At 45.0% G+C, this 12630-nt stretch overlaps 1 protein-coding gene across 1 annotated transcript in view; it reads left to right on the forward strand.

Moving 5' to 3' along the window:
- Positions 1-270: 270 nt before the first annotated feature.
- The window catches only part of AGAP3 (ArfGAP with GTPase domain, ankyrin repeat and PH domain 3), a 1862985-nt gene continuing 1850625 nt past the window's right edge, over positions 271-12630 (forward strand). The window contains exon 1 of the mRNA XM_085628261.1: positions 271-1599. Within this exon, the coding sequence (XP_085484387.1) occupies positions 1344-1599 (256 nt within the window). The 5' untranslated portion in view covers positions 271-1343. The remainder of the gene's footprint in view (positions 1600-12630) is intronic.

The raw sequence follows: 12630 nt of genomic DNA on the forward strand, positions 1-12630 counted from the left end.
TTAATATTATGAAGTGGCCAGGCTGACAAGCAGAATGCATCTGCGTGGCTATGGTCTCAATGTGGTGGGGGAAAGTATACATGGAGGGCGGTGGCTCTGCAAGACGCCGGGTGTTAAAATGGGATCGGTGGGGGTACACAGGGCTAAGGGTAATTATTAAGGGGGGTCTCTGCAGGTCTGCGGGTTCTATGTGTGTGGGTAGTGTCCAGGCGGCAGACTCCTCCTCCCGCCCCCGCAAACTCCTCCCTTTCATCCGCCCCCTCAGGCTTTGTGCCTCTACTGCTCAGACTGGATGCTGGAACAGGCAGAGTGCGCCTGCCACCACGGTAAAGGAGGAGTAGCGTCTGGGGGCGAGAGGAGCCCCCGCACTCCGGAGAATACTCCCGCACCGCATCCTCGCCGCCATGAGGCCCCACTAGTAGCCCCACTCTCCATCACCTTACAATCGTTAGCTGAAGGCAGCAACAGCAGATGCGAAAGGACCCCTCAAGGACAAACCCCCCCAGGCTCGGGAAAGTAGCGCCTAGAGACGGAATTTCCATTGCCCCCGCCCCACGACGTGAACTCTCGTCAGGCACAACTGGACTCCCTCCATCGGGAAGAGCCCGAGAGGCAGCCCTCTCAGTCCCCTTGGACAAGGATCTCCATACTGCGTCGTATCTCCGCGCCATCAGAGGATAGCCTCGGCCCCCTCCTTCCCCGCAGCCCCCGGACCCTCTGCCATTCGGCCCCGTGCTGTTTCGGCTTTGTGACCGTTACTGAGCAGCGCCGGGCGGGGCTGGTAGCGACGAAATCCGCCACCCGAGAGCGACAGGCCTTCGGAAAGAGAGATCGCTAGATTAGAAAGACGAGTAAGGTACAACGGAGAGTACCCCCCATCCAATAACACCAAGACAAAGCTTGCCGTAGTGGGAGCGCGCGCCAGCGATTCTCAGGGGAGACCCCCGAAGGTAAAGCATATTCCGATAGCGCCCACCTCCAGAGGAAGAATCAACTAGTCTGGTAGAAAGAGAGGACCACCTCTTTGGAATAGAGCTGTCAGTGGAGAAAGAGACCGTCCCTCCTCTTCTGACAGACCCAAGACAGCAAAGGCTTAGTGACAGCTACCACTTACCCTTCCCCCGAGACCTAGGATCCTCCCTTGAAGACATGACCCATCTTCCACCAGGTAAAACATAGTCCCCTAGTGGTGATCTGTCCCTCCCACCACCACACGCACCCACACACATTACCACAGCCAGCATCACCAACCGACACAAAGTGCTCATCTTCATTCAGCTCCCCTCAAAAGCACGAACTCCCGTCTGTCTTTGGTCCTTCACTGCCCCATTGATACCCTTAGTATGAACTTCGCACCGCCTCCACCACCACTGCCCTCTAGCAATTCGCAGTCACCACCTGGGGGTGGCCAGTACCCAGGATCTTTGGGCTCGGGTCCCCCGCTCCCCTTCACCCTGTCAAACTCTGGGGCCATCCGAGCTGAGATACAACGTTTCGAGTCGGTACATCCCAATATCTACGCCATTTACGACCTGGTGGAGCGCATAGAGGACCAAGGACTCCAGGGCACCATCCGAGAGCACGTGATCGCCATAGAGGGTGAGTACCTGACCATGGTATCATTGGGGAATTCGGGGAAGGGACCTACATATGAAGCGCCCAAAGTCTTCACCCTGAAGCATGTGATCGTCGTAGAGCAGCACTTTAGCCAGTAACTATGATTGCCACACACGCAGAGGCGTTTTAAGGCATGGACTAGCTCTGTATTCTATTCTCTTTCTACGCCTCTAATTCTCTCCTATCTCCACCTCTGACTGTCTCTCTACTCCATATCATCTTAACGATTTTTGGGGGTCCCAGGCAAGACATATTTCAACAGTTTTTTGCGACCCTCTTACCTTTTAACACGAAATGTAGAATTGTTGGGATTTATGGGAGCTTGAGTTAACAAGAAAAACGTAACAAAATAAAAATGTGTCCCTTACAGGGGCCCTCAAAACATGACTTGTCCAGGGCCCCCTAAGTCCTTAAGATGACTGCATACACTGCAGAGAGACAGAGAACTCACGCCCGTGAGGGGGGGGGGGGGGGTCATAAACAAAATGACCAAGGTCTGGGGGGTGCAATCCAGTTAAAACAGAGGCCATCGGCAAATACAACATAGAGGTGTGGGTACTAGAAGATGGCATTGCTGTACATGGCGACTTGAGGCCTGACAATAATTAAAAAAAATGTAATTGAAATGTCAGGTTCTGAGCCTACTCAAACAGGAATTTAAGGCATTTGACCCGGTGTCCTGTCATATCCTTAAGTATGATGGAACCACTAATTTACCATTTATATGTACCTCCTGAATACCATTCCTGTCAAAAATCCAGTTCATCAAATAAATCCCCTTTGATGTGTCTAGATCAGAAAATGAAATACAACTCAAAGTGACAAACAACAAACATGGGAAGGGGGTCACCAAGAGCGGCTCGATCAGAGAACATAGGATAAACCTCTGGAGAAGTGGCTCGATCAGAGAACATAGGATAAACCTCTGGAGAAGCCATCATCTCATAATAGCATTCCTTGAGGAAGAGGTCAAGGGCCTGTTGGGGACTAGCTGAATGCATGTGATATAAGGTATGGCAAAGTACAAAACCAGAGGAACCCTTGGGCTAGGCAACGTGTGGGCCCCTAAAACACAACTTTTGGAGGTACATGTGATAGAGAGACTAGTAGGCTGAGGTAGGTCCATAGGTTGGCCAAATGGAGGATTCAGATAAGTGCTCTGGTGTGAGGGATCAAGGCGGCTTGTGGCCCCACTATAGTTACGGGCCCATGAGCAGTGTCACAAGGGAAGCTACAGCGGCCGATCTTGTGACATGTTTTCTTCATTCATAATGATGTGGAATCAAACTAAGAGATGTGGGTTTCAATACAAATCCTGGAGCTTCTTTTAGTGGACACTGAATGAGTCCTTGCAAGAAAGCTATATATTTACTGGTTTCTGATTGACAAAGGCAATTAATGGTATGGAGTGCTCAACCATGTTGCCTGGACTGGTGGTGACTTGGCATAACGATGCAAGATGGCTAGAAGTGCTCAATGTTTCCTGGTCCCAATAGGCAGTGAATGGCAAATGCTGTAGGATATCTGGACACCGTTGCTTTGTGCTTTTTCCATAGCTTCTACAGGATATAAGACAGCACATTTCAAGAGATGCTTGGAAGACTGGACTTCCAGGGGCGATGTAATCTTTTGGGTGATTGCTATCCCAATTTGAAGTTTTCACGTGTGTCTAAGTGTATGAGAATCTTTAAAAATTGTCTAAGATGTTAGAAAAATTTGGGGTGTCTGGGTGCTAAGGTGGCTTTTGGTGTGTCGGTTTATTGGCACCTTTCAGTAGGTATCAGCAAGTGCTGGAGGATTTTAGGTATGTCTTGGGGCCCAGATGCTTTTCAGAACGCCACTGTTGTTTTGGGGAACTACAAGTGAAGATGATGAAGACTGGTATTTATTGAGCAACAACTGTCACCCAGCAGGTTATCCTGGTGCTATGGTAAAAACTGGTAAAAGGCTAGTAAAAAGGCAAACATAAACGCCTCAGAGGAAGAGCGAGAAGAGAGATGTTTTTCTAGAGCGATCCTGAGGGAGAGATTGATGGCTGTGCCTTCTGGGACAGGGGCAAAGTTAGTAGAGAAAGAGCCTGGGTTGTGTGAAGAGGAAAGGGAAGTAGAGACAGGAGAGACTGGCGAAATAGAAGAGGTGTATTGATCTTGAATATTGGCTACCTTGTTGCAGTAGAAGGCTGAGAGTGCATCACAGAGATTTTGTAAATGTGCGAGGGAATAGGAACAGCTTTCTGGGGCACAAGGTATTTAACAATTTTAAGCACCTCTTTTGCAGAATTGGAAGAATTAATTATTTTCTCAGCATAGAAAGCAGCATGTATAGTGCAAAGCAGGGTTCTGGAAGCATGCAGAGCAGTTTAATAATCCATGTGGACGTGGGCGGATTGGCAATAAGTAGCCCGCCAATATCTGTTTATTAATTTTTTTTTTTTTTAAGAGGAGCTTCTGCTTTTTCAGCTCCTCAGAGTACCAAGAAGCAGATGGGTGGCGACGGAAGTTCTATTTAGGAGTGATTGGTACCAGATTGTCCAAAGCGTATGATGTCGACTCAGTAGTATTTAATTTATGCTCTGGTGGATTTTAGACCTCCCTGAGGAATATCAGGTGAACTACTTAAAGCTCCAGAACTGCTGAAGGCTTTCTGGTATGCCCTGGTTGCTCACGACCTACAGTTATTAATGGAGTATGTATTGTTAGTTGGGTTGGCTTTGGTGAGTGATAGATTGCCACAAATACTCTCTTGGCTATAATCGTTATATTGGTGGTATCCAACACTCGGTTACCAATCAACACAGTGTCCTACAGTGAGGTAAAAAATAAAGGTTTATAGTGCAAGAGAATGGGGATCAAAGCATAGATGCCCGCACCAGTCTTAACATCCCTATGGTTTAAACACAAAACAAGGTGCAAAGAGCTTGGGACACAATCCCTTAGGTCCCAATATAGAGAAACCAGAAGAAACCTAACTGGTTCCTCTAGTACCATACAACAAAAACAGCTCAGCACACTTATAAATATCAAAATGTAAGCAATCCACAGTGAGATAAGCTCACAACACAGTTGTTTTCCCAAGAAGAGTCGATATGGTCTTTTGATTTTTGAAATTCATCCTTTATTCACATATTTTTTGCAACTGCCAATGCGTTTCGTCCACAATCGGACTTCTTCAGGGCTCACAAAGTAAGCTTTATGTATTTTCATATATCCGTTTCCAATGCGTTTTACCAATTGATTTGGAGATACGTGTATCCAAACACTGTATATGTACTGATTCGCAAAGGCTCAAATAAGCGTGTCGGTGAGTAAATGCACCAGTCTCTGCGTGATTGTCTGGCTCGTCTGGCTCGAAAGGAAGTTCCTTTCGAGCCAGACGATCGCGCAGAGACGGGTGCATTTACTCACCGACACACTTATTTGAGCCTTTGCGAATAAGTACATATACAGTGTTTGGATACACGTATCTCCAAATCAATTGGTAAAACGCATTGGCAACGGATATATGAAAATACATAAAGCTTACATTGTGAGCCCTGAAGAAGTCCGATTGTGGACGAAACGCGTTGGCGGTTGCAAAAAATATGTGAATAAAGGATAAATTTCAAAAATCCAAAGACCATATCGACTCTTCTTGGGAAAACAACTGTGTTATGAACTTATCTCACTATGGATTGTTTACATTTTGATATTTATAAGTGTGCTGAGCTGTTTTTGTTGTAAAAAAAAAGGTTTGCAGTTTCCATTAAAAAGCGTGTCCTGAGCTCAATAGGTAAATAATTCCAAGTGTTTGCAGCTAGCAGGATAACAACTCATCGCGTACTCTGTTTCTTTTATCTTGGCACTGTGGGCAGGACAGAGCCTAGAAATCAAAGTCTCTGCATTGGGCCAAAGAGCATCTATTTATCCAAGACGAGTAATAAATCTTACTTATGAATGGCCCTGTGGATAATTCATATGGCCTTGAATGAGGTGCGATGCTTCACTGGAAAGTACAGAGGTCGTTTATCTGTTTTTGGTAAATGTCACAGCTGTGGTAGCATGGACTTGGGTAAACCTAGATGGGAGGATACTGGTATCGTCCTCGGTTGTCTGTGGTGAAAGATGATTTGGATGGTGCCTTAAGTGCTGTGCTTTCATGTGTGTCCTGAAATGCTGCCTGCTTTCATAGAGTCCCAGGTGCCCTCACAGCTTCCTGTATGCTCTGAATTGCAGGAGTGTGCCATCCAAGCATGGGTGTTTGAGGCGGGGAACAACCTTTACAACGCAACTTTTACAACGCACTACCTTTACAACGCATTTTTTACAACGCATAATCCATTACAACGCATGACATTACAACGCATGACACTACAACGCATTTTTAAAAACTACCTTTACAACGCATTCCATTACAACGCATACTACCATTACAACGCATACCATTACAACGCATAATATTACACTACACTATCCAACACTTACCCTACTGTTGCACCCCCTGGAGTTAGAATAGTAATTTTTACCCCTATTCTATCCAACACTTACCCTACTGTTGCACCCCCTGGAGTTAGAATAGTAATTTTTACCCCTATACTATCCAACACTTACCCTACTGTTGCACCCCCTGGAGTTAGAATAGTAATTATTACCCCTATACTATCCAACACTTACCCTACTGTTGCACCCCCTGGAGTTAGAATAGTAATTTTTACCCCTATACTATCCAACACTTACCCCACTGTTGCACCCCCTGGAGTTAGAATAGTAATTTTTACCCCTATACTATCCAACACTTACCCTACTGTTGCACCCCCTGGAGTTAGAATAGCAATTTTTACCCCTATACTATCCAACACTTACCCTACTGTTGCACCCCCTGGAGTTAGAATAGTAATTTTTACCCCTATACTATCCAACACTTACCCTACTGTTGCACCCCCTGGAGTTAGAAAAGTAACTTTTACCCCTATACTATCTAATACTTACCTTAAATGCAATTTAATATTATGCGTTGTAATGGTATGCGTTGTAAAGGTATTATGCGTTGTAATGGAAATGCGTTGTAAAGGTAGTTTTTAAAAATGCGTTGTAGTGTCATGCGTTGTAATGTCATGCGTTGTAATGGATTATGCGTTGTAAAAAATGCGTTGTAAGTGCATGCGTTGTAAAAGTGTGCGTTGTAACGTCATACATCCGTTTGAGGCTGTTGAAGCTCCAAGGGTAATCTCTGTGGTAGTGAATTATTTGAGTAAGTGCCAGTGGGTTAAAGTGGCTTTGAGGGGTGATTATGGCACCGTAATGGCTGTCAGGTGTTCCAGAGTGGCTTTGAGTGGCGAAGTCCCCTGGCTTAACTTAAATATGAACCCTAAGTTGGGCTCTGAGCACCCATATCTCCTTTTTAGCACATGGGTTGTGCCCATCAAGCCTCCAGACTCCTCTTGGTCCTATACCCCAGTGTTGAAGCTCAGGGCTCCCTACCTAATCTAGAGCGCGAGCGCCAAAAGCCCGCGTGCGCACACGCTGACCTTGAAATCACCTCTTGTGTATGCTGGGTTGAGCCCCCCATGATTTTCTCTTTACTGAAAGAATGTTCACTGCGCCTGACGATGGTTGCTTGTGTCACAGGGCTCCCGGCTCCTCAAACACGAGCACTACCCTAGCATTACAGTTTAGGAACTGTGCCTCTATCTTGTGATTGCACCGTGCATTTTCTTTGCTGTTTGCTCTCAGCCGCCGATCAACTCTCCTAATAGCGCGGGTGTTTTTTCACTGAATATTTAATATCGTGCGTCTGTAGTACCTTGTGAAGGTCAGGCGCAGTCATTATTTTAAGATCCTTTATTAGTAGCCCATGAACCTGCTTGTCGGTGTTAAGCTGGGTGGCCTTGCTCAGCTGCACAGTTTGCCTGCGTACCGGTGTCTGCGGGACGACTCTGGCACGAGGTCTACAGCACGGCTTTGTATAGGATCGACCACAACTGTATGACGACAACCCAAAAGAAACAGATAGATGCGTGTTTGGGAACAGGCACCGAACTCTACAGACTTGTGCATGAAAGTAATCCACGTGCAGTACGTCAGTGAGGCTTTTTGGGCCACGTGTTGGGTGAGTCCATCTTTTTGATATGGGGGTGCTGGGTTCTTTAAAGTGTCATGTTAGCTGCAGACGTTGTGGTGCACATGAGTAGGATTTCTATTGGTATGGAGCTTTTAGTGCGCACTTTGGGCTCTGGACAGTACCCACTATTCGCTTTAGAGATCGTATCTATTACATTTAAAGACACTTCTGGGCCTGGGGCTTCCCATTGTTTTACTACACCTCGTTCTAGGGATTTGCACACATATGTTTAAGGCCCTTTCTGCCATGCTGAAGCAAATTGTTCAGTGGTATCAAATTGTGCAAAGAGGCAATGAGATGGAAGGTATTCTCACCTCTGCACAGGCACATTACTGGCGTGGCCGAAAGTCCCTGGTTTACCCACCGTTCGCACTGGACCGGAAGGCCCTTCCGTGGGTTCAGAGCCTTTTCTATGTTACTTCAGACTGTCCTCCCTCCGGTCTCAGAAATTGACCTCTAGTTCTAGAGCAGTCTTTACTACAAAATGGTGGCACTATTATTTATGTGCAGGTGCTGAGTCTTTCGACCAACAAATGCTATAAAGTTACCAAAGGCATTAATACGAGCAAAACAGCCACTGGTTACATGCACCAGGTGCATGATGAGGAAAGGTACTTGAAGTGGCAAATTGTGCTTATATGAATGAACATACCTGTGCTTATATGAATGAACATACTTGTGCTTATATAAATGAACATACTTGTGCTTATATGAATGAACATACTTGTGCTTATATGAATAAACATACATAACTTTAATTTACATGGGAAGAATACCCCCTGTTTTAGTCTGTTGGTTGCTCCGGGTGTCAATTAAGTTCTTTCTGACCCTTGCAGTCTATTCTCTAATGCCACGTGGTGAGGTTTTGAAGTTTATTCTTCTCGAAAATTACAATAACTGTATTATGTTCTGTTCTCTTCACCGATCCTCAGAACACGGACGTTAAAGATATTGAAAGTTTTTGAGCCAGTGGCTTAAAACCATGAATCTTTTGATGTTTTGGGTTCAATAAGAACCCTCTTCACATTATGCAGACGTGGGCTTCTCATTCCTCGTTCTTCTAAGCACTCAACATGAGTTCCTAACTGTTGAATGTTACATTATCGTTGACATAAATACCTTCTGAGTGTAGTGTGCTGAATACCATTTGCGGTAATACTGTCCCGTTTCTGTCATTAACTCCAAAAGGGCAATCTGTTTGTCATATTACTATTTAGTCCAGAATATTCTGGCACGTACCCTCCTCCCTAGCCTCCGAGGGTTTGTTGTACAAAACCTCCTGGAGGCCTGGCGCCCAGCACTTCTTGTGCAGCTCAGGCCCTGCACTTACAAGCCCCGCGCTGCAGACGTCTCTTTTTCCGCCTCTTTCAGCTGCGGGTGATATATTCCTCCTGGGATGAGAGCCTCCCCTGCTCTAGTTCCAGAATCAACAAGTGACCCATAGAGTGAAGCCTGCTGAGCATACTCGGGCCACACTTCACGTCGCTGCAAGAGCAGCACTCAGTCAGACAGAGATGAACACAAACTCGGGCCTTCTGAGCCCATCCCCTCTTGTTCATGGTAGCCAAAGGCAAAGCAGCTTGAAGAGAAGTGTATTCTACACACCCCAGGAATGAACATTGCCTTTGTGTGTTATCATGTAATGCACACGATCGCATGACTGTTTCCAAACACTTCTCCCGACAAAAGCCGGACCTATTGCCTTTGGCGCTTGTAATGTCATTGGAGCATATTGTCTACATGGTGCTGTTTTATGCGGACCGGGAAAACACATGAATTGAAGTGGAGCGCCCATCATTAGGTAGTGGATGTAGTCTGGTTGGTTTGTGATCAATTTCGAAGGGGTTTGTACCAGCTAGTCTGAAAGTAAAATGAGTTTGATAGAATGAAAGTAAAATGAGTAAGATCTAGGGACATGTTTCTGGTGTTTGATGTGTGGTGGGTGCAGTGAAGTTCGTTTAGGTGTCACCTTCTTGACAGCATAAGTGGTGTGTTTGTCAAAGACCTTTTGTGGGCTGTGGCCATACAGCCCGCCTACTGCTTACCACTGGGTGCCTTTATTGTCATTCTTATGTACTTGTTTCTTATTCAATGGCTTGTCTTCTTGATTATCTGACTTGTATCCTTCCACTGCTCATGTGTGGGAAACTACTTTTGTGTTTTGATTAAGCATTCCAACTCTCTCTATCATGTGCTTCTCCCCTGCCAACACCCCTCCCCGTTTTGCTTTCTTTTATCCTTGTTATCTCCCATGTGTCCTTATCCTCTGCTCCCCTATGCTTGGTGTTACTCTCCCCTTTGCTTCTCCCCCAACCTGTGCTGCTCACACTCTCTGGGGTACAGCCCCCCTGCCCCAATGCAATCCATATTCTTTCCATTGTGTCTGTCCCCTTCTCCACCCGTTGCATTCTGCCTTATGTGCAGCCTTCCTTCTCCTCCCCCACTCATTCTCCCACCAACTCATCCATTGCCCCAACCCTGATGTCCTTTTGTTGTAGTTTTTCAAAATTTCTTACTAAAACAAGCATTGGCAATGCAATAGGTCTTGCATTACTGATAGTTTGAGGTATTGGCATTGCAAATAATAATGCAACGCCAATAGCTCATACTTTCAGTAATGCAAGACCTAGTGCATTGCAAATGCTTGCGTAGTGAGCCAGGAACCAGCATTTTATGTCTAAGTACAGAACCGCAAGCTGCTCCCAGAGGTCCCTAGTGAGCAAGGCACAGCACTTCATGTCTCGGCGCAGTTCTGCAAGTTGCTCCTAGAGGTCCCTAGTAAGCATGGGACCAGCACTGCATGTCTAGGTGCAGTACCGCAAGCTACTCCTAGAGGATCCTAGTGAGTAAGGCACCAGCACTGCATGTCTCGGTGTAGTACCACAAGCTGCTCCTAGAGGTCCCTAGTGAGCAAGACAGCAGTACTGTAGCCATCTTTTGGTCACATATGGTACTGCACGCTGCAGAAGATATGGGAAGTCCACCCTACCATAATGCATTGCATGCAAGACAGTACTATGAGTACATTTAAATAGCTATGTCCATATATACAATTAGTAGCTTTGAAATGTGACAAAATAATTATTACATTCATTTCAGATTAGGTTGTACTCTGTGGAGCTGATGAAGGTACATTTATAGACAGTCTCATATAAATGTGAGATGTTCTAGTGAGATAAGTAACCACTGCCAGCCTAGCTTAGGACCAAGTGTGTGTCTTGCCTGACCCTTTTAAGAAAATATTGACTTGAGGCTGTAATTAAAACCTAGGGAGTAATAACACATGTAACGGGGTGTCCTCATGGGACGTTACAAGAAGAGACAAGGCGGTAGTAAGGAGGGACTACTAAGCCTGTTGACCAATGACTTTATGCACCTATCCCAAATACAGCATGTCACGAAGAGACTGCGCAAGCGCTGCCTAGTCGAGACCTAAAAACTTAATTCACTGGCATGCACATCTGTGGCAATGCATACCAGCACCAGCAGAATAACTGGACCACCAGCAGTAGCCACATCATTGCACTTTTCTTTTGCCGATGCTGCACAGCTTAGGCAAAACTCATTTTGTTTTTTCTTTACAAAGCCAATAGGTAACAAATGGAGACCTACTGGCTTTAAAAGTGCTTGCACATTTTGTTTTCTTTATTGCTGGCAAGGGTGGGCGAAGTCATTTGGTGTTGCTTGGCCAGGATACATTGTTTTTAATATGTGCATCACAGTCTAGGTCGGTGTCTTATGATACAGTGCTGGGAAGCTGTGTTGTGTTTATCCCAACCTTTTCTGCATATTTGTAGTCTGTATGTTGGAGCACTTTCTGGAGCCAATAAGAGGCCATGCCAGTGTGATATCTGTTGCCGAAATCATTATGGGGCAACATGAGGATTGGGTATTGTGGTTTTAATGAAATTGTCAGATTGAAAATGTATAATTTGATGTCAATAACATATAAGCGCTGAAGAAGAGGGCGTGTCCCTCGAAACACATTGGCTGGCTGTATGCATGGATTTAATGTGAATAAAGATATATTTGAAGAAATAAGGGTATTGACTTGTGAATTACTGTTAACTGACTTAAACGAAAGAATGAATAGGATAAGAATTGAGTGTGCCTCCTCTTGATGGGCTATAGTTATTACTAAACTAGTGGGGCTGCTTTGGAAGGAAAGGCGCTGGCCTATAGATCCCATACCCCGAGTTTTCTGTTTTTCCTCTATGTTGGATTGTTCAATGTTAGTGCCATTTATCTGACTGCGCTTTGCCAAATATTTATCTTTGGAGCCACATTGTGCCCACTTTGTAGTAAAGGTCCGACACAGAAGAAGTTCACTTAGAGCTTTAATAGGAGCATCAACATAGAAAGGCAGCCACAGGTAAACTGAATAGAACATCCCACAGAGAGTGGAATGCTCGTACACAGACCAATGAAAACAAATAGACACAACGATAAGGGAGGAAAGAATGTTCATTTAACCAAGTTTGGTTAAATGGACATTACCACATACCTCTCTTCCTTAAAAATAAAACAAAATAAAAAGCAAGAAAAATAATTCTTAATACATAACAAAATCATTGTACTTTGAAGGTAACTTAACACTTCTCTTAATTCTTTCAACAGATTCAGATTTAGGTACAGTATCACAAAAAATTTCCTTGTTAGAAGAATTATTAAAACAGGATTCACTTCCAAAATCAGGAATATTATAAAAAAAATTGGAGAAGATACAGGTAAGGAAGCACCAGCAGAAGAGCATTAGCTAATCTGGACAACCTCCACCAAGATCCATTGTCCAGTAAAGCTGAAGTTTTGCCAGTTTTGATGCTTGAAAGGTGGATGCTCCTGCCAGATCCCGGTCGTCGTCAAAATGTAGTAAAGGTCCGACACAGAAGAAGTTCACTTAAAGCTTTAATAGGAGCA

Source organism: Triturus cristatus, chromosome 10, assembly GCF_964204655.1.
Source record: "Triturus cristatus chromosome 10, aTriCri1.1, whole genome shotgun sequence".
In the NCBI taxonomy this organism is placed as follows: domain Eukaryota; kingdom Metazoa; phylum Chordata; class Amphibia; order Caudata; family Salamandridae; genus Triturus; species Triturus cristatus.